This window comes from Pristis pectinata, chromosome 4, assembly GCF_009764475.1.
Source record: "Pristis pectinata isolate sPriPec2 chromosome 4, sPriPec2.1.pri, whole genome shotgun sequence".
In the NCBI taxonomy this organism is placed as follows: domain Eukaryota; kingdom Metazoa; phylum Chordata; class Chondrichthyes; order Rhinopristiformes; family Pristidae; genus Pristis; species Pristis pectinata.
In genome coordinates this window covers 48,625,490-48,648,145 of record NC_067408.1, presented here as the reverse complement: position 1 = coordinate 48,648,145, position 22,656 = coordinate 48,625,490, and the positions used below count along the sequence as shown (strand labels likewise).

Genomic DNA, 22,656 nt, shown 5'->3' with positions numbered 1-22,656 from the left:
TCCCTATTCAATTTTTCCAGCACTTCCAACAAAGATGCTGCTGTGCAGCCCTTCACCTAGATTTTGAAAATGAAATAATACACAGCGAGACAAAGCAAAGACGCTTTAGTAAATGTAAAAGAATTACACCCGATTGCAATCACTGTTACAACTGCAACACAGTGAGCTGCTGTTACCTCCTGGATTAAACATCTTTCTTCAGGTAATAGGCCTGCTCCAGAGCTGAAGGGAATTATTGAACAACCTCGTATATATCCACATGGGAATGTGCAAGAAATCAAATTTGACTACTTTTGCAAGAACACTTTAAACACATCTTATAAACGTATCTACAAACCGTCTCCTTAATGTCTATTGGAGGGGCCATATATATATTGCTCCCATGATCAACTCTTGATTCTACAATTACAGGCTAGGTATAACTGCAGAGGGTCAAGTAAATGCACTTACCTGGTATGAATCGGTAGGGATTCCAGCAGCCACCCTTGTTCGTATTCTCTGGCAGGGGCTGAAAGAGCAAAGGTGAAAGGATATAGGTCTCAATATCTGATCCAAGAATTGCATAAAGAACCAAAAAAAAGTTTATGACCAGGAAGTAACAGCTCATCTACAAGCTAATCTTCAAATAACAGGCGATGCTCCTCCTAAGAAGGATAGCTAGAAGAATCCAGATGCTGAGGAAGCACATAAGAAATCCCATGACACTGCAGTGTATTTTGATATGGTCTTCTACTCCAAATATATGCAAAGGCAAGAAAAGTATCAAAGTTTGAGGGTAAAGTAATCACATGCTTCAAACAAAAATATAACACCATATGTTTGTGAATTTATGGGTAGATTATTATGAACAGAGGGTGCATAGTATGTGAATAATGAAAACAAGTTGAACCGATGTTCTGCGTAACTGGAGAGAGGGAGGCAGGGAGGGAAGAGAAAACTACATGTGAAGAATGAAAAGCAAAAACTTTCGATCAACAATTTATTAATATCACTGATCCTCAATTACCTCATGATGTGTGTTTCTCTCCCCGACCCCCAAACACAGAGGGTCACCTAATCAGTGAATGACTGATCCCATGAAGAACCGGTACTATTAGTATGTTTTATTGTGCTAGTCTCTAATTAGGTTTTACTTACACTTACAAGCTCTACTAACAGTTGGTCACTGAATTGGCATAGAAATGCAAAAGTGAGAAATCTATTCCGGCATCTAAAAGGAAGTTGAGTTGCTGAGAAAACTAGAGAAGTGCTATTTGCACCAAGAATCAATTGTAACAGGGCAAGAGGTATCACAGAATACTAATCATAAGAAAGACATCCATTTCCCACATAGAGTGGCACAAGAGCTAGAATGCTAGCTAATCTCTCTCAAATCAGCTTTGACCAAAACAGGGAAAAGGATGAAATCAAAGTTGTTCAGAATCTGAAAACTTTAGGTGTACAGCTAAATCAGTGAGAGGAAAAGGGAAGAGGGAAAAAAAGCAACATTTTAAAAGTGCTAAAATGGATAGGACAAATGAGCTAAAACCAATTAAGCTGAATATTCCTTTCATTTGAATTATTAATGATTGACAAGCTCTACTAATGATAAGGAACTACTAATTTGAACTTATGATTTAGTGGCCACTACAGAAATGTGGTTGCAGGGTGGAGATGAGTGGGAATTAAATATCCAAGAGTATCAGGTAATACAGAAGGATAGGCAGGAAGGCAAGAGGGTGGGGTAGAGCTCTTAATTAAAGAATGAGATTAGGGCGATAGTGAGAGACAATATAAGATCTAAGAAGCAGAATGTTGAGTCCATCTGGGTAGAGATGAGGAACCATAAAGGGGAAAAAAAAAAATCACTGGTGGGAGTTGTCAATAGGCCACCAAATAATAACATTACAGTGGCACAGGCAATAAACCAAGAAATATTTGATGCATGTAAGAATGGAATGGCATTTGTCATGGGGGACTTTAACTTCCACACAGATTGGGCGAATCAACTTGGTCGAGGAAGTCTTGAGGAGGACTTCGTAGAATGCACCCGTGATAGCTTTCTTGAACAGCATGTTAGTGAACCTACAAGGAAAGATGCTATCTTAGATCTGGTCCTGTGCAATGAGACAGGTAAAATTAACGATCTTGTAGTTAGGGATCCTCTTGGAAAAAGTAATCATAGTATGATTGAATTTCTCATACAAATGGAAGGTGCAATAGTTCGATCTAAAACCAGTGTATTATGCCTAAACAAGGGAGACTACAACAGGATGAGGGAGGAGTTGGCTAGCATGGACTGGAAACACAGGTTATATGGTGGGACATTGAGGAACAGTGGAAGACTTTCAAAGAGATTTTTTGTGGTGCTCAACAAAAGTACATTCCAATTAAAACCAAGGACAGTAAGGGTGGGGAGAGCCAGCCTTGGATAACTAAGGAAATGAAAGAAGGTATCAAGCCAACAGCTCATCCATACAAAGTCGCCAAGAGAAGTGGGAAATTGGAAGATTGTGAAAACTTCAAAAAGCAACAAAGAACCACTAAGCAAGCAATAAGGAAAGGGAAGATAGATTATGAAAGTAAACTAGCACAAAATATAAAAACAAATAGTACAAGTTTTTATAATTATATAAAGCAGTAAAGGGGGGCTAAAATGAACATAGGTCCCTTGGAAGATGAGAAGGGGGAAGTAATATTGGGTAATGTGTAAATGGCCAAGGCTTTGAATGACTATTTTGTGTCAGTCTTCACAGTGGAGGACACACATAACATGCCAAAGAGAGATGTTGTGGATGCGATGGGAGGTGAGGACCTCTATGCAATCGCTGTCACTAAAGAGGTAGTGATAAGCAAACTAGTGGGCCTAAAGGTAGACAAGACCCCTGGTCCTGATGGGAAGCATCCCAGGGTACTGAAAGAAATGGCGGAAGTTATAGTAGAGCCATTTGTGATAATTTACCAAAATTCTCTGGACTCTGGGCAGGTCCCGGCAGATTGGAAGACAGCAAATGCCACACCACTGTTCAGAAAAAGGATGTAGGCAAAAGGCTGGTATCTATAGGCCAGTTAGCTTAACGTCTGTAGTCGGGAAAATGCTTGAAGCTATCATTAAGGAAGAAATAGCGAGACATCTGAATAGAAGTGGTTCCATCAGGCAGACACAGCATGGATTCAGGAATGACAAGTCCTGTTTGACAAACTTACTGGAGTTGAGGATATAATGAGCGCAGTGGATAGAGGGGAACAGGTGGATGTTGTATACTTGGATTTCCAGAAGGCGTTCGATAAAGTGCCACATAAAAGACTTTCGATGAGATAAGGATGCATGGAGTTGGGGGTAATGTATTAGCATGGATAAAGAATTGGTTAACCAATAGAAGGCAGAGAGTTGGGATAAATGGGTGTCTTTGGTTGGTAATCAGTGGTGAATGGGGTGCCGCAGGGGTCGGTGCTGGGCCTACAACTGTCCATGATATACATTAACGATTTGGAAGAGGGGACCAAGTGTAGCGTATCCAAGTTTGCTGATGACACTAAATTGAGTAGAAAAGCAAATTGTGCAGAGGATGCAGAGAGTCTGCAGAGAGATAGAGATAGGTTAAGTGAGTGGGCAAGGGTCTGGCAGATGGAGTACAATGTTGGTAAATGCGAGGTCATCCACTTTGGAAGGAAAAATAGAAAATCAGATTTTTTTTTAAAATGGTAAAAGACTGCAGCATGCTGTTGTGCAGAGGGACTTGGGAGTGTTTGCGCATGAATAGCAAAAGGTTATCAAGAAGGAAAATGGAACGTTGGCCTTCAATGAATTTAAGAGCAGGGAGATTATGCTGCAACTGTAGAGGGTACTGGTGAGGCCACACCTGGAGTACTGCGTGCAGTTCTGGTCTCCTTACTTGAGGAGAGTATACTGGCTTTAGAGGCTGTGCAGAAGAGGTTCACCAGGTTGATTCCTGAGATGAGGGGGTTAGCCTATAAGGAGAGATTGAGTTGCCTGGGACTATACTCGCTGGAACTCAGAAGAATGAGAAGAGATCTTATAGAAACATATAAAATTATGAAAGGGATAAGATAGAGGCAGGAAGGTTGTTTCCACTGGTAGGTGAGACTAGAACTAGAGGACACAACCTCAAGATTCGAGGGAAAACATTTAGGATGGAGATGAGGAGCAACTGCTTTTCCCAGAGAGTAGTGAATCTGTGGAATTCTCTGCTCAGGGAAGCAGTAGAGGCTACCTCATTAAATATATTTAAGATACGGTTAGATTTTTGCATTGTAGAGGAATTAAGGGTTATGGGGAAAAGGCAGGTAGGTGGATCTGAGTCCACGGCCAGTTCATCCATGGTCTTATTGAATGGTGGAGCAGGCTTGATGGACCAGATGGCCTATGCCTGCTCCTACTTCTTATGTTCTTATGCACGAAAAACAAACGTAATAATGGGCAGCAGTGTGATACAGCTGGTAGAACCACTGCCTCGCAGCACCAGAGACCCAGTTCAATCCGACTTTGGGTGCTGTCTGTGTGGAAATTGCTTGTTCCCCTGTGACCACATGGGCTTCTGCCAGGTGCTCCAGTTTCCTCCCACAACCCAAAGACTTGCAGATTGGTAGGTTAACTGATCACTGCAAATTGTCCAAGTATGTAGGTGGGTGGCAGAATCTGGGGGGAGTTGATGACAATGTGGGGACCATAGAAGATGGGATTAATGTAGGACTAGTGTAAGTGGTTGGTTGATTGCAGGTACTGCATTGGGCCAAAAGGCTGCTCCATGCTGTACCTCTGTATGATTTTAATTGTTCATCTAACACCAATAATTAATCCCAAAGCTAATGTCCAAAAATGTGGGTTAAACTTAATTGGAATCCTAAACACAAGTATTTTCTTCTCACCGAGGAAAAACTGTAAAATGTTCTTTCTCCATTTCTCCCTTCATACATGTCACATGCATGTCTCTCCCCTTTGATTAAAAATATGACTTTCTTCCTCTCGCCCTCACTGTTTCAGCGGTGCACTAATTTTTAGAATCTAAACCTCAACAATGCAATATACATATTAAAACTTTACCTTAGAACTTATTTTTACAGCATGGTAACATGCCCTTCCGGCCCAAGGAGCCCAAGCCACCCAATTACACCCATGTTAACCTACTAACCTGTACATCTTTGGAAGGTGGGAGGAAACCAGAGCACCCAGAGGAAACCCACGCAGTCATGGGGAGAACGAACATACTCCTTACAGACAGCGGTGGGAATTGAACCCCGATCACTGGCGCTGTAATAGCGTTACGCTAACCGCTACACCACTGTGCCGCCCACTATCCTTAGTAAAGGATAAACATACGTTTGAGAAAAGGCAGCTGAGGAATAGCGAATTAACAGAGCTTTTTAAAAGGAAAGGTCTAGATAGAAAAGATATGGAGAGAATATTTTCACTTGTGGGATACAGTATAACTAGAGGCCAGTGTTTGTGTCTGACAACTAATACAAGCCTGTCATCAAAAATCCCATGGGGAATTCAGAAGAAAATTCTTTACCCAGAGTGGTGAGAATGTGGCAGTCACTACCACAAGGTTGGAACAAACAGCATAATTAGATTTAAGATGCTGGACAAGTATATGTATGAGAAAGAAGGGAATATAGGTTTACACTAATGGTTTGAGAGGTGACGGGAAGGAGGCTCAAGTGAATTACCAGCACCAGCAAGGACTGATTGGTTCAGAAAGGGCTATTTCTCTGCTGTGCATCCTTTTTAATCATGTGGACTGCTCTCCAGTGAAAGCATTACTAGATGGACATTTATTATTTCATTACAGCATCCATTTTTGGCCAACTAATCAAGTACATGATCGAATAACATCACTACAACATGAACAAGTTTTTGATATTTCAAAGGTAACCTTTGCAGAATGAGATAATAAGGATTGTATAACCCAGACTATGATACAGGCCAGGGACAGGATACAAGTCTCCTATTCCAAGTGTTTAATAAACTCATGATCTTCCATTTTTAGATAGAAAGTCTGACAATTCCACAGTCAGTATCAAAAACTCTTAACAATTATCTGCCTTAAAGGCAACACTTCACTCACCATGTACAACATCAATATAGGTGATTCTTGCCCCCCTTACATGAAGACCAGCCATTTGTTTCTCAGTAATGAACAAAGTCAGTTCATGTGAATTGCAAATTGAGCAGCAAAACTGATTTAGTACTATTTTGTACAGTAAATCTGACTTAGCAATTGAGAGTAAAACAGTGGTTTTGCTCACAAATAGATGACTAGGCTGGTATCAATACGAATTGGTGCAGATACAAACTAGATAACTTTCCTTAATTGAATAGTATTAGGAAAAGATCACACTATAACAGTTCAAAAGGAACCACAAATCTTTACTTAATCCATATTAGGATTTACACTTACAAAATGCTGAATGCATGATATAAAATTATAACACTCTACTATATCATCTTCACAAAAGAAACGAACAGCAAAAACATGTAAAACTTGAGTCTTTAAGCAGACATGAATTTACCACATGGATAATAAATCATCACACCAGACTGGGTTTTGCAGTCCAAGCCAAGTCTATCCCTTGGTGAAAGTATTTTACCAACAGGTCATGCTCTGCGGATAAGAAGTCCAGCCTCAGTAAGAAGCTGAGTAGTTGCTATCACTAAAAGCTTATTAATGCAGGAAAGGAAGGAAAGATCAAACAAGGCAATCTTTAAAGAGAGGCTGTTAAGGATCCAAAGAAACCAGATTTATGCAGTTCTTTAATTATTGACTTCCTAACACAACCTGTATCGCTGTAAAGGAACTTAAACCACAACCATGGCACTCAATCCTTTTTAATAGCTGACACTGCCTTACAGAAGTTAGGGCAGGAGTCCACAGGAGTGTTTCATTATTCTTGGGCATCGACATTTACAGTGGGCATGCAAAAAATATCCCACAGAGGAAATTGCAAAACCACTGCTAGACACAGTCGACTGCATGCCAGCTTTACAGAGCAGTGAACAAGTTATCAAAATAAGTGGTTCACATTAAAATACTTCGAGTTCTCCAACTTCACCAGTTTAAAAGTGAAGATTACTAAAAGGAAAATGGTCAGTGCTCATGACCCATGCAAGGACGCAAGCTATGTCGAAAACCATGCTCAACATATACAAGTGTGTGAATATTAAAGGATTCAAAAACAGGATATCATGAAGAAGGAGAGAAATGGAAAATAAAATAAGTTGTGCAAAAGGAGATAAATCCACTTTCGCCCTCATTTCCAACCTGACAGATCAAGCTTCATTCGCTCTCTGGGAAACATAGTGCAGCCACAATGCAAGTTACCAAATATGAACTGAATTTGAAGTTCCTTACTTGACTGTAGAATGGTGCAAAGTCTTCTAAATGGGTCTTTCTGGAGTGAGAGATCTGTCTAGAGAACTCCAATGCACACATCCAACTCAAAAAATATATTTAAAGAGATTCAAAGATGTACACTTTCCATTTTAAAGTTGGATAGGCAAGCAACTCCATGGATGCCACCAGTACCAACTGGCTGGGTTGTGGCCTGGGTCACTGCTTTCCTACCACACAGAAGCTGTGTTTACAAAATTCTCAATGTATTGCATGTCTGAAGCCAAGATAAAGAAGCAGTAGTGGAAAAATAATCACACACAGACAGACCATACTATACTCTATGCATGGCAAGACACAAGACTGCAACTGTTGCAGACTGTCCTCTTACCAGGTTAATATTGAAGACCTTACAAGCCAGGTCATCCAAACTCTGTTTCTGTAGCTGTTCCGTGATGACAGTTACCATGGTAACCTTCCTGCCTTTCCTCACGTGCCGTGAAAGCGACTGAGCTCTTCCCTCTGCAACGCCTTGCTTTCACTCTACCATGTTTCTCGTTCCAGGGATGCAGAGTTTACAGGGAGGTGGTCATCTTAGATGTGATGCAAAGCACCTGTACATTCTTAGTCCATTCTTTTATTTGCCTACAAAGGAAGGGAGGGAAAAAAATATTCACATGAGTTTCTAAACCTCAACTACATCAATACCTAATGATCAGTGACAGACAAATGCAGCAGTCCTTTTGAAGCCTCTTGATGTCAGGAACATTGAAAGTTGTTTTTATTTTTTAAAAAATTACTAGATATTATTAATTTTTCAACAACCCTGATTTAGAGGGGCACATTTATCTTCAAATACTATATATTCAATGATACGTTAAGGGCCATTCATTCCAAAGGCATCAGCTATAGGAAGAAAAATTTACACTGGACATCACAGTTGTCACTGATGTAACGCAAGAAAACGTGAATAACTAAGTATTATAACATTCATTCTCATGCTGACAGCAGAGAAGATGTGAATAAATTGTACCAAGTTATAAATATCCAAGGCAGAGATGTGACAAAACATATGGAAATGGCATGTGACCGGATACAAAAGCTAAACACAGGAGATGCTGGCAATCTTAAATATAGACAGCAACTGATAAAATGTCATTGACCTGAAATATTAACTCTCTCAGTCTCACCAGATAATGTTTCAGTAGCATGTGCTGAGACAAACGCCGGCCAAGACATCAGGAAAGTTTTTCTGCCTTTTTTTAAAAAAAAATAAAAGTGTCATGGGAGCAATGATGTCCTTTTTAGAGGACTAATGTCTTAACCAGTCCCACTTAACCAAAGTACCACTGCTGGTCTAGATTACACACTAAAGTATCTCTTGGACTAAATCTTTTTTATTCAGGTGAAACTGTTACCATGGAACCAATAACAACAACATGAAGGAGATGCAGTGATCTTGGCATTGTTCCATTACTAAAAACTGAGAAGAGGTCTTCAAAGCAGCCTAGAAACCTACCCAATAAATCACACCACCAATGGAGTTCAATGGATAAATAGTGTAGAGTTTACATTACCACAGTTGAAATCACATAATAGCAAGTTATGAAATCTGGTCATTTGCTAGCACCAAGGAATCATGGAAAATATGTGATGAAGGCAACTATTCAAAGCCTTGCTGAAAGTCATGCAGACTAGATCAAAACCCCTGCCATCATTAACCCTCTTTGTTGCCTTTTCAAAATATATCAAATTAGTCAGGCGTGATCTACCCATAATAAGTCCGGAAAGAAGACAACATTAGATGCAGGAAATCACTAACTGTTGAATTCCTGTAAAAATCAACTGGTTCACTGATGTCCTTCAAGGAACAAGCTTCTAGCATGGACTGCATGTGACTATTCAACTCTCAATGTCTTTTGCAAATAAGATAGTAGTGCAGGAAGCACAATCAATGCATGGTGTGCCCCAGCTGAATGAGCTCCCCTGGACTTTCCAAACTAAATTTGTTTCTGCTTTCGAGGATAGAGTTATTGAGCCTGAATCACAACACATGAAGCTAACTAAATGCTCAGTTTTTCAATTAATATACAGCTACAGCAGCACTTTTGTTTTCCAAAAGCAAGTTCCAGCTCAAATATAATCCCAGAACATTCAAAGGCTGCAACATAGGTTGGCTTGAAACCCACAATTGTTCTTCTACAAATATTGGATGCCTTACAAAACCAATATAGAAGCTAATTCAAATCACAAAAAGTGGCTGTTGTACAGCCAAGTTAAAATGTTCAGCCATTTTTAATTCAAATAGGCAATATATACATTATTTTTTGCTTCCTTAGATTCTTATAACATGTTTGGAATCAAATTACTTGTACACATTAGCAAGAATTATCTTTAAAAGGAGCAGATAATTCAACTGCAAATTCCTACTTCAGATTCTATTTCTTGACTTTGCTCAAAAACAAAGCTCATAAAGGAGCAGGGTGCAGCAGGTCTGATTTCAGTGTTCAAAAAGTCACAATTAAGCAAAGTGCCCTACTGCTCAGCTTCTGCGAGAACTCGACTAAGTCCTTTAATTTCGCACAGCTGACAAAGCAACTATAACTGTACACGTTTATTGCTCGAGGAAAAGAATTGCATCTCTGTAACACCATAGTTACATTTATATAGTTGGCAGAGTGTAGTTATGTGGTGTAGTTTGATAAGATTGTCACAGTCACATTCCGTATAACTCCTTATATACCATTTGTGCATCAAGTGATCACAGCAGAGATGTGCTGTGCAAATTTACTTTGCAGCCCTCTACATTTTACGTAGTGGTCAAAACCAGGAGGCTTTATTGTTGGGCTTGGAGATGTTTATTCAGGAGGGGGAATTAAAGCTTTTGGCCAAATTTCTGCAGCACCATACCCTACAAGGACTTGAGCATGCCAATAAAGGTTTCTGGGAGTATAGGTAGTGAGCTGGGGATTCATTAAATCTCTACGGATGCGGAGCTTTGTGTTGTCAATCTCTCTGCAGGTATATCATAATGATCAGCTGGGAGAGCAACACTGGATAGCACCAATAACTTTCCAACTGGTGTGGAGTTCAGAGTTCATCTGATAGCACACATGGTGAAATTCAGTTGACTATCCACACATCTGGGACAAGTTCTAACAGGCCAGACAACTGCACAGCGCTCAGCCATTGGCAAGGTGCAGAGTACTCCCATGCTGGCAACCCAATTTGTTCTGGTGAGCTTTTGGACAAGGTTCAGCTGACTCCTGATCTTTGCAACAGTTTTTCTAGATAAATACAAAAAGGTCTAAGTGCAGCCATGTGTCACACCCAGATGGATTAGCATTGGACTTATTTGCCCCAAAAAGAAACATTGAGGCGAGTCTTTGTGGTTATTGAGGTGAAGCACTGAGATGATGGACTCAGTTCTATTTGGCTGTAGCCTCCACTTAATAGAAATATTTTTCTATTGTTGACAGGTCTGACATCAGTATGCTTTCAATCCCTTTCAAAGTAACAAATGCCAGAGTCAATGGCTAGATGTCTGGAATCCTCCAAACTCTTGGGATAGCTTCTCTAAATGGAACTTTGGACTGGTCTGACTGCAACAGAAACAGGAATCAGTGTAGGGAAAAATGGAATCTCTCTAAGCCTCCTCTACCATTGCAGGCCAATGGCTTAAAAGTGGCTTCTGAGCTTATGTGATAGAGAATAGCCAAATTCCTCAAACTTATCATGAAGCAATGGTTATTGCTCAATCAAAACTAGAGAAAAGAGACAGCAACGTTGGAAGCTACCTGGCAATATGTTGTTGCTGTGCACAACTAAAACAACTGAAGCAGCTCATTCATTAAAGCATCAGTCTGAACACGATGGCATTGAAGAACAAACTGGCTTTATACCACACAAGGTAATTGCCTTCAGCACGAGTGAGGTCAACTGTGAGCACAACCATAAGACCACAGCTGCATTTGTTGATCTTTCCATAACACAGAGAAAGGTTTGGGAACACAGCTGGATACCATAACTGTCCCCTGCCTTCTGTCGTGCACCAGGCTACTTTCTTTGTGGATATTTCTGGGGAATTGACAGAGTGGGACAAAGTGCGAAGGCCAAGGACCCCACCCTTCAATAAGGAAGTGTTCTTGCCCTGACTCTTCAACATCTCTACAAGTGACATGCCTCTGTCTCTTTGAGGAAATTTGCGTTCAGAATACAGATGAGCTTGCACTAACCACAGACCTTCAAAGAGATTGAAGGGACACTGACAGACATTTTAAGTGCAAATTTTTGACTCAGGTAGGATAATTAACTACAGAATTAAATATTTCCTCCATTCTCTCAACTCATCAAGTGTGAAATTATTCCATTTTTCATACCAATGGCTTTGCTCCATTTCACTTCCAATGGCTTTGGACAGATTGCCAGTGACAGGTTTTACACATTCGGCCCTTGCCCATCACCATCTCAGATTAAGACTGCTCAAGCATCAGAACTTTTACAGCTAGCAGATTTTCATGCCAGACAGATAAATTTGAATTACAGACCAGGCCCCTCATCAGAAAAGCCAATGTCTATCCCACTTCCATCATCCAAACTCCCTTCAAGTTCAAATCTTCCATTCTAATCGTTCAGTGCTTTCAGTGCTGGTCGGAGGAAATAGATGAGCTTCTATGCGACTGCTTTGAGTCAGTAGACTGGTCCATGTTCAAAGACTTAGCAGCCAGCCTAGATGTGCATGTCACCACCGTCATGGACTTTATCAGCAAGTGTATTGAGGTCTTTGTACCAAGGAGGACAATCCAGGTGTTCTCAAACTGGAAACCATGGATGAACCAGGAGATTCACCCCTTTCCAGAAGTCAAGGACTGCGGCGTTCAAATCGAGATATGAACTCCATAAAGCTACAAGGGATGCCAAGAGATGATACCAGTCCAAAATAAAGTCCCAGACCAGCCGTCGGTTATAATGGGCTACAAAATGGAGTTGGGCTGTACAGCGCATCCCTTCCCGATGAGCTTAACGCATTCAATGCACGTTTTTAACAGGAGGGGATTGGAATGTAACCACCCACCCTGACAGCCTCCAATGCACCTGAACCCACAGTCACTGTTGCAGACACCCTGCTTCATTCTGAGGTTCCCACCTGCTAATAAGAAGACCACTATCATCCTGATACCCAAGAGATAAAAAAGGTAACGTGCCTTAATGACTATCTCCTGGTGGCTCTGACATCCACCATCATGAAGTGCTTCGAGAGGCTGGTCATGGCACACATTAACTCCAGCCTCCCATCCAACCTCGACCCACTGCAATTTGCCAAAACAGGTCTACAGTGGACACCATCTCCCTGGCCCTACACTCATCTCTGGAGCACCTGGACAGTAAAGACACCTATGTTAGACTATTGTTTGTTGACTACAGCTCTGCCTTCAAAACCATAATTCCAAACAAACTCATCTCCAAATTCCGAGACCTGGGGCTCAACACTTCCCTTTGCAACTGGATCCTTTTATCAATGCACCATAGATAGCATCCTATCTGGATGCGTCATGTCTTGGTATGACAACTGCTCTGCCTGTGACCGCAAGAAACTGCAGAGAGCTGTGGACACAACCCAGCACACCATGGAAACCAGCATCTGCTCCACGGACTGTTACACTTCTCACTGCCTTGGTAAAACAGCCAGCATAATCAAAGACCCCACCCACCCTGGACATTCTTCTCCCTTCTCCCATTGGGCAGAAGATACAAAAGCCTGAAAGCACATACCACCAGGCTCAAGGACAGCTTCTATCCCACTTTTATAAGACTATTGAACAGTTCCCTAATACAATAAAATGGACTCTTGACCTCACAATCTACCTCGTTATGTCCTTGCACCTTATTATCTGCCTGCACTGCAGTTTCTCTGTTAACTGTGACACTTTATTCTGCATTGTCATTGTTTTACCTTGTACTACCTCAATGCACTGTTGTAATGAATTAATCTGTATGAATGGTATGCAAGACAGGTTTTTCACTGTACCTTGCTACATGTGACAATAACAAAACCAATTTAACAATTATTTACCAATCAAACTGATAAGTAAATCTTCTGTACTGGTTAGAAAAGGAAAAAAATATGCATTGATGCCTTTTTTAAAAAATGTAATCCCCAAAAGCATAAACCTTCATGATCAAGTCTGGACCAATATCAAATTTAAGCCCCAGAAATCCAAGCAGAAATTTCCAAACATGATTCGAAGGGATAATGTTAGTGATTTGGTTATTCTACTGGACAATTAGTCGATAATTTTAGATTAATGATCAAAGAACACAAATTCATGTACTTGGTGATAACTGGTGAATTTAAATCTAGTTAATTAATTAAACCCAGTTTTTAAAAAAACTAGAATAAGCATGTCTATGAGACTACTGAACTATCATTAAAAGCCCACCTGGATCACTAAAATACTTAAGGAAATCAACCATCCTTACACAGGCTGGCCTATGTGACTCCTGCTCCGAAACAATATAATCAACTTTATTGCCCTCTGAAATAGTCTACACTGTTGTATCAAAACCACCTCAGAAAAAATAAGACAACTGGAAAGTCAATACGTTATTGACTTAGGCACTGGATATGACAAAGTTACATTCGGCCCTGAAAAGTTGCTCTCCAATAACATCTGAGAAACTGTACCAAAAGATTAGTTATACCAAACAGAGATAATATTCACAAAAATCATATAAATCATAGAAAGCAACCGACTTCCCAGTTAAATTCTCTTACTTGCAGGACAGATTGATCATTACAGGACTGTCATAAACAGTCAGGAGGGAGCAGCCCCAGCAGTCCACAATATGGGGTTTGGACATCTTGAAACTACAGATCAATCATAGGCAAGGAAACGTCTAGCTCATAACTACCTACTGCCCTCTCACAGCTGATAAGACAGTGCTCCTCCATGCTGAAGATGGCCAGGAAACAATAGAGGTTAGCAAAGGCAAAGTAGGTACTTTGGGAAGGACTTTAATGTTCATCACCAAAAATGGTTCTGCAGCAGCACCAATGGACTGAGCTGGAGTCCTGACAACATGGCTCCCAGTGTGGGCCTTCATGACAAATCACAAGCATCCATTTACCAACCTTAACAACTAAGAGGTTGAAGGTGCATTTATAATAACCTGCAGCTTGCATTGCACCAGAACCAGGCATTATTCATGGTCTTGGTCAAAATATAGATAAAAGAAATGATATCAAGCAAATCTCTGAATTTCAAGATGGAACTTGATCCAAAGTGGCATGAAGGGGGCTTTGTAAAATTGAAGTCAAGCAGAAGGAAACTCTACTGATTGGATTTATACCTCGTAGAAAGGAAGACTGGACTGGTTAATAAAAAATAATTATTTCAAACCCTTGACATCACCGAGGTTATCAGGACAGTGCCCTAGGGCAAATCTTTTTACTTAACAGAGATTTCCATCACATGGTCAGAACAATGTTCTATTCTATTTGCACCTCATCAGACAATGCAGCAGGATGTAGAAAATGTTTAGCTCTGGGATGATAGGTGGCAGGTGACATGCATTACTGATACCAGGTAATAACCATCACTAACAGAAAGGAAAGCCACCTTCCTCTTCTCATTCAACAACATTCATCATGAATATACAACCATAAAGGTCATAAGAGAAGCCATTCATCAGAAACTTTTTGTTTGCTATATGGAACTGACAGAGAAGATGAGTTGAACTCTGGGGTAGAAATAATCTATGACATTGAATGGTGGGGCAGGTTTGAGGGGCCAGGTAGCCTCCACCTGCTCCTACTTTCTTGTATTCTTTCTTTACACCAATTCCATGGCTCTTGAGGTCATAGCTTCCAAATGATTGCACAAATGGCCTCAAGAATTCAGGAATATGATTAAACACATGCTACTTCTCTGGGTGAGAGTAAGCCCAAAGATGGCACCATTGAAACCATATCCATTCACTTCCCTCACTACTAATGCACCGAAGCCACAGCATGTACTATCTGCAAACTGCATTTTAGCAACTCACAAAGGCTTCTTTGAAAGTTTGTCTACCACTGAAGGTTAGAAAGTACAGGGGACGCCATACCTTAAAATTCCGCTCCGGAATTATGCATCATACCAACTTGAAAATATATCCAGTCCCATTTTCTCTAATTATTTTTTTAAACCTTCTATGACTGTTGTAGTTTTTAAAGAGTGGGACAAATTAGGTATTACTTGTTTTCAGGATCTGTTTGTTGGAGGAAACCTTTCTTCATTTGAACAATTGTCTACCAAGTATATTTTACTTAAAGTTCAATTTTTCCGATATTTACAAATTAGAGATTTTCATCGATCTCAATTACATTCTTTTCCTATGAGTCCTGATAAAAATTTATTAGATGTAATCTTTAATTTGAAACCTTTTCACTATGGCTCAATATCTAATATTTATGACAGGTTACTAGGAATGAGTAAGGTGCCAGTAGGTAAAATTAAAAACACTTGGGAACAAGATTTGCAGATGTCAATTTCTGAGGAAACTTGGAATGAAATTTTTAAATTGGTTAATACTTCGTCATTATGCGCCCGTCATTCTCTCCTTCAATTTAAAGTGGTCCATAGAGCTAACTTGTCTAAAGATAAACTACCCCATTTTTATTGCGATATATCTTCTTTCTGTGACAAATGCAATAACAGAGAGGCTTCTTTAATTCACATGTTCTGGATGTGTCAGAGTCTTAAAAAAATATTGGACAGAGGTCTTTCAAACTTTTTCTGTACTTTTCAAAATAACTTTTAAACTTAATCCTTTGACTGCATTATTTGAGATCGTTGGAGAAAAAGATACAACTTTGAAGGATTCTGATTTACACAATCTGGCTTTTATTTCTCTTATAGCCAGGAGAGCTGTATTGCTTAAATGGAAGGAAGTTACTTTGCCTACTCATGCTCAATGGTTACAGGATGTTATGTCATAACTGAATCTAGAGAAGATTCGTTATTCAGTTTTTGAATCTAACTTAGACTTTCAAACCCTGTGGGGACCTTTTTTGAATTATTTTCAAAATCTTTGATTTGGTGACTAAAATACAGACATTGGCTGACATTGTTACATTTCAGGGGTTTTCCCTTTTTTTTAATCAAACAGCTTCGGTTTTTGGTAGTGGGAGTAGATATTGTTTCATAAAATATTCCAATTTTTCCTTTATTAACTATTACATGTGATTATTAAGAGTATTGTGATCCTAAGTATGATTTAACACAATGTATTCAGTAGTAGTATTTTTACTCTCTTTTTTGATGCATGTACTCTGTATTTTTTTCATGGATTTAATAAAAATATTGAAAAGAAAATATATAATTGTTTCATCATAGATGTGAAGTCAAAATCCAGGAACTTGCAACAGCACTCCAAGTACTCCTTCACTATGTGGTCTGGCAGCTGAAGGCACCTGCACACCACCACCACCTTCTAGAGCAATTAGGAAGGAGCAATTTCAGAATGCCCACATACCATCATTGAATAAAAGCTCTCACCCAGCTCAGGCTTTTTCTCTCCAAGGTGCTCATACTTTTCCCCAAAGAGAAGTTAAACTCACATTGTAGACACCTGGATTGAAGCCAGAAAATCAGAACTGTATGTACCAAGCTCAGAAACTGAGCATAATCTTCCCATTCTGAAAAAGTAAACAATGAAAAAGCACTTCGGCATGAAATTGCAAAAAGAAAATTTGCTCATATTAATGTTATAATTAAAATTAAATAAATATTATTTTTGAAACCTCATTGTTGTCAGTGCAACAAGATCCATTGACAGTTCAAAACAAGGTACTAAAAGAAGACAATTGGTTTAAGGGAATTTTGATGTGATAACAGAAATAACAATCAGCCTTGACTTAGATTGTACACCAAAGGTTACCAAACATGACAGCAAAGTTTCCCCGAAATCTTTTAGAAATCTCACCATACTCTATAAAAGGAGAAAGCCCAGCAGAAATGTAGTCAAACATTAAGATTGATGATTAAGAATAGTAATAAACTGAGTGACAAATAGAAGAGGACACAGATTCAAAAAGAAAGGAAAAAGTGAACAGTTGGCACAAAGGGGATTTGACAAACTAACAAAAGTGTAGAAAGATGCAATTCAAGAAGCCAAGTCATCCCAGTTCTTTGTAGAGTGATCTGTTCAGTCCCATTTATCCATTCCTTCCCCTAACTCTCATACACAGATCTAATTTTCTTTGCATCAACCAGTTTCTGCCAGTGTACTCCAGATCATAACCACTCACTGTGCAAAAAAAATCTTTACAGCACTCCTGAATCTTTTAACCAAACACTTTAAATTTATGTCCTCAAAAGGGAAGAGTTTCTTTCTACTTATCCCCTTTCTAAATCAGTAAAGATTTTATCCAACTCCATCAAGCTTCTGTTCCAAGAACAACACCAGATTCTCTAATCCATGCATGCAATAGAAACACTTCTTCCCTCAAACCGTTCTAGTAAACCTTTCCTGCACTCTGTGGAGCTTTCACACCTGTCCAAAAGTGCGACATCCAGAACTGGATGCAACATTCTAGTTGAGGTCCAATCAGTATTTTATGAAAGCTCAGCATAAATCCTTTTATCTCGTGCTTCTAATTAAAACCCTGCTGTATTAAAATGAAACAATTTCAAGAGGTGATGCTTATGAGCAATCCAGCTTTAGCACAATTTTTTTTTAAAAGCGAGTCACAAACGGTTTCCCACAAAGGAGAGTGCAAGATTATGGTGTGTTTTGAATTGTCGCTTTGCCAGCCAATTTGAGCAAAACATTCTCCTATGATAGATACAGAACGAGTAGGTAATTCAGCTCCTTGTGACTTCTCTGCTATTCAACTAGATCATGATTGGTCTTTCAATTTAGCTTCTATTTCTTGCACCTACCCCATATCTGTTGGTTCACATTGTACCTAAAAAATTATGCTATCCTTGGGTGAAAAAAAATCCTTCTCACATCTGCTCTGATTGGTCAACACCTTATTTCCAAGACCATGACACTGGAACCTAGACCCCAAGCCAGAGGAAACATCCTCTCTACATCTACTCTGTGTATCCCTCTAAAATTTTTCTGTGTTTCAATGATTTGAAACATTCTTTTAAACTCAAAACAGTATAAAACCAGGCTGATTAGTCTCCCCTACTACAAATCTGCCATCCCAGTAATAAATCTAGTGAACCTTCACTGTACTCCCCCTATTGTAGGTATATCCTTCGAATTGAGGTACCAGACTTGTGCACAATATTTAAGCTTCGGACTCACAATGCCCCTATGTAATTGAATCAAGACCTCTCTACTCTTGTACTCAAATTCTCTTGCAATAAAGGCCAACATACTGTTTGCCTTCCTAATTGCTTGCTGTACCTGCATCTTAACTTCTAGTGATTTATGTACAAGGACACCCACATCCTTCCATACACCAATTTTACACCATTTAAAAATATCCCTCTCTATTTTACCTTCAAATTGGATAGCCTCAGTTTTCCCACTTTATACTCCATCTGCATTCTCATGTCTCCATATTCCATCTGCCATGCCTTTTCCCCATTCACTTGACGTATCTGTGTTCCATTGAAGTCTTTCTGCATTCTCTTCACTGCCTACATTGCCATCCAGCATCAGCAGACTTGCATATATTGCACCTGATCCCCTCATCCAAAACATTGATCTAAACTGTGAATAACAGGGCCTCCAAAACAGATCCTTGCATAACCCCACTAGTCAAAGTCATCCCATCCAGAAATGATCCATTTATCTATGTCTTATCTATATTTAACAATCCTCAAGCCACATGAGTATATGACCCCCAAAATCATGCACAATAAATTTGTTTAATACTTCCACTTTGAACTCTGTCATAAAATGTATCGTGCAATATTTATTCCCAACTTCACTCAGTTTGCAACCACCACCCTGCAATGATAATTGGATAATACCAATTCTTTCTTTTTGAACTATTAACTCACTTACCTTGTTGTGAATGCTGCATGCATTCAGATAAGAACCTTCAATCTTGTCTTTTCACCATTTTTCCCTCTTCCAACTCCAATTGGAGCTCTGCATTTATGTGCACCGCCGCTTCCTGACAAACTCTAGCTTTCATTACCCATTTTCTTTAACTTTCTAAATTTTCCCTCACCTCAACCCTTTCCACTCATATTCATTATTTAAAAGTCTTATCTATAATCCTAGTAATTTGATTTCCTAGGATATTAGATTCATCCCAATTCAAGTAAAGTCCAATGGAATAGAGGCTCCTTTCTTTCCCAGTAATGGCGGCAGAGTCTCATGAATTGAAACCCATTTCTCCCACGTAAGTCTTTGAGCCACACATTGAATTTTCTTATTTACCCAATGCTCATTTGCACATGGCTTGGGTAATAACTCAGAGATCATTAATCCTGATCTTTATTTAACGTCCTATTCTACCTCAACAATTGCCATATTTCCCTTCTGAGAGAGGCAGTTCAGGGAAGGGGATATGGGGTAGTGTGATGAAGGGAGAGAATCTGAAAGAGGGAGAGAGCAGTGTGGGAGAGGCAGAGGGAAGGGCATGAGAGCAAAATCATGTCTGTATCCATGTGCCTGTGTGCACTGCCAGAGCAAGTGTCAACGTAGACATTTTGGCCAAACCTTTGTAGCAAGTTCTGTAATAGTCTTGGACTTCCCTGCTATTGGGCCCAGAATGCCAAAGATTTTTTTTTGATCTGGTTCATGGTTGCTGATATGCAATGGCTATCTGCTGTTAAAAGAACTTGTGCACAGGCATCTTCTGCTCCTCTGAATTGGAATAGCAGCAAGCCATCTGCGACAGAGGGACTGCCAACAAAGATAATGATCACCTTTAAGATTCTGCTTTTTAATTTGGACCCTGGCTGCTCATATTCCTTCTGCAGAATACTGGACCCCACCTCATCAAATCTGACCTAAAGTTCCCCAAGCTGCAGACATTTTCTGCAGATGTGGTTGCCATGGATCCCAATGGTTTGCATCATCTCCCACATACTACAGCTGTAACACATCTGGTATACCATGCCTGTCTTAAAAACATCCTCCATACTGGAACCACTTTATTTTGATGTGGCTATTCAGTCCATTAGCCTTTTTTTAATCTAAGAGCATGATGCCATACAAAATAAAAAAAACTACATTTTAATTGCTAATGTAGCCAAATGCTACTACTCTTCCTTTATATTTATTGTGTACATTGCATGGTAAAGCTGTCAGTGACTAAGTAACCCATTACCAGATCCATTTGTCCATACTATAATTTTCACCACTGATGGAAATTTAAGATTCCCAATACCAGCCCAAATGCTCCTTCACTTTTGAATAGTCATGGACCAGTGATTTCTAGGAGCTGGTGGGGATGTTGCATTTCTTAAAAGAAGGCTCGGAGCACATTTGGGAATATTTTCCTCTGTCGACCCCGTAACCTCTTCCCATGACAGGGCTCGGGATAGAGTGGTTGTTTTGAGAGTCTGGTGTTGGGCATGCAAATGAGTTAGCCTGCCCAATGTAGCTAAGTAAATGGAATTGCAGTCTTAATACAGAGGTGTTGGCTTGGTAGAGGAAACTGTTTGCTTGTCAATCCAGTGAATTTGAAGGATTTTGCAGAGACAACATTGGTGGTACTATTCCAGTGCTTCATGATGTCTGCTGTAGATAGTCCAGGTCTCAGGAGTATTTTGGAGAGCATAAATCATAGGTATACAATAAGTTTTGTGCCATGTCTGAAGTCTTGATCTTCACATATCCTTTACCTCAAATGACCAAAGGCGATGACGACTTTCATCACTGATACCTGATTTTGCCAAGAGGTGGCTCCCAAGGTATGGAAGGTGGTCCACATTTTCCAGGGTCTTACCATGAATCTTTATTTTAAGTGGCCAGTGTGGTGCAGCAGGTCAGTAGAGAACTTTGTCTTGCAGGTGTTGATCCTTTTGTATTCTTTGGTAAAAGCTTCAATGATGGCTTGGAACTCAGCCTCTGAACATGTTCTAACACAAGTATGCACATTGAGTCTAAAAGTTGCAAGTCATGCTATAGCAGTATAAAACTTTGGTTAGGGCACATTTGGAATATTGTGTGCAGTTCTGGTCGCTGCATACAGGAAAGATGAAGAGGCTTTGGAGAGGGTGCAATAGAGGTTCACCAGGACATTACCTGGATTACAGAGTATTAGCTATAAGGTTAGAAAAAATTGGTTTGTTTTCTCTGGAGCGTCGGAGGCTGAGGGGCGACCTGACAGGTATATAAAATTATGAAAGCCATAGATGTAGGGTAGGTAGTCAGAGTCTTTTTGCCAGGGTGGGAATGTCAAATACTAGAGGCCAGAGCTCTAAGGTGAGAGGAGAAAAGTTTCAAGGAGATTTACAAGGCAAGTTTTGTTTGCACAGGGAGTGGTAGATGACTGGAACACACTGGCAGAGGAGATGGTAGAAGCAAATACAATAGCAACATTTAAGAGGCATTTAGACAGGCACATGAACAGGCAGCAACTGGAGGGATATAGATCACGCACAGGCAGATGGGATTAGTTTAAATTGGCATCATGGTTGGCAGGGACATCAGAGGCTGAAGGGTCTGTTCCTGTGCTGTACTGCTCTATATTTTATGATCAAAAATAAGGGAGACCCATTTAAGATTGAGATGGTGAAATTTTCTCTCTCAGAGGATTGCAAGTCTTTAGAATGGTCTTTATTTTGAAAGGGCTATGGAAGCAGAGTCTCTGATTTTTTTTTAAGGGTGAGGTAGACAAATACATGATAAGCAAGGAGGTGAAGAGTTACCAGGGTAGAAGGGAATGTGGAATCGAGGTTACAATTAGATCAGCCACGATATCATTAAATAGCAGAAGAGGTTCATAGGTCCAAATAGCCTACTCGTGCTCTTAAATTGTACCTTCATATGACTTATTGAACAAAATACACAGATGTAAATGAGAAATACTCCAAAGCTCGAGGCTCAATGTCGAATGTTTGAAATAGTTGACAGGCACACACTCTAGGGTCTTCCAGGTAACCATCACGCAAAGCTACTTGAACAGTTATCATATGCCACAGCTGAAGAAGTTGATTGTGGCCTGTACAATAGCCTTTCAGGCAGTTACTGTTTGAAGAAATGTGTGTACTTTTTTTTTAAAAAATAGTCACCTTAGGTAATGTGGAAGATTCCTTCAGTCAGTTCATAAGAGCCGTCAATCATAAAGAAGACAAAGGAATTATCAACTAATATTGTGACAGAATGGTTTAAACTAAGACCAATCTTGATAAGTACCATTCTG

The 22,656-nt window shown here is 39.8% G+C and overlaps 1 protein-coding gene across 2 annotated transcripts in view; it reads right to left on the bottom strand.

The window, feature by feature from the left end:
* LOC127569401 (protein FAM53A-like) overlaps positions 1-22,656 on the bottom strand; it is a 109,481-nt gene that overhangs the window by 46,470 nt on the left and 40,355 nt on the right. The window contains exons 2-4 of one of the 2 annotated variants that reach the window (XM_052014011.1): positions 16,933-17,010; positions 7,723-7,976; positions 451-508 (exon numbers count right to left, since the gene is read on the bottom strand). In XM_052014011.1, the coding sequence (XP_051869971.1) occupies positions 451-508; positions 7,723-7,800 (136 nt within the window). In that variant the 5' untranslated portion in view covers positions 7,801-7,976; positions 16,933-17,010. The remainder of the gene's footprint in view (positions 1-450; positions 509-7,722; positions 7,977-16,932; positions 17,011-22,656) is intronic. The other variant, XM_052014010.1, reaches the window with a different exon arrangement.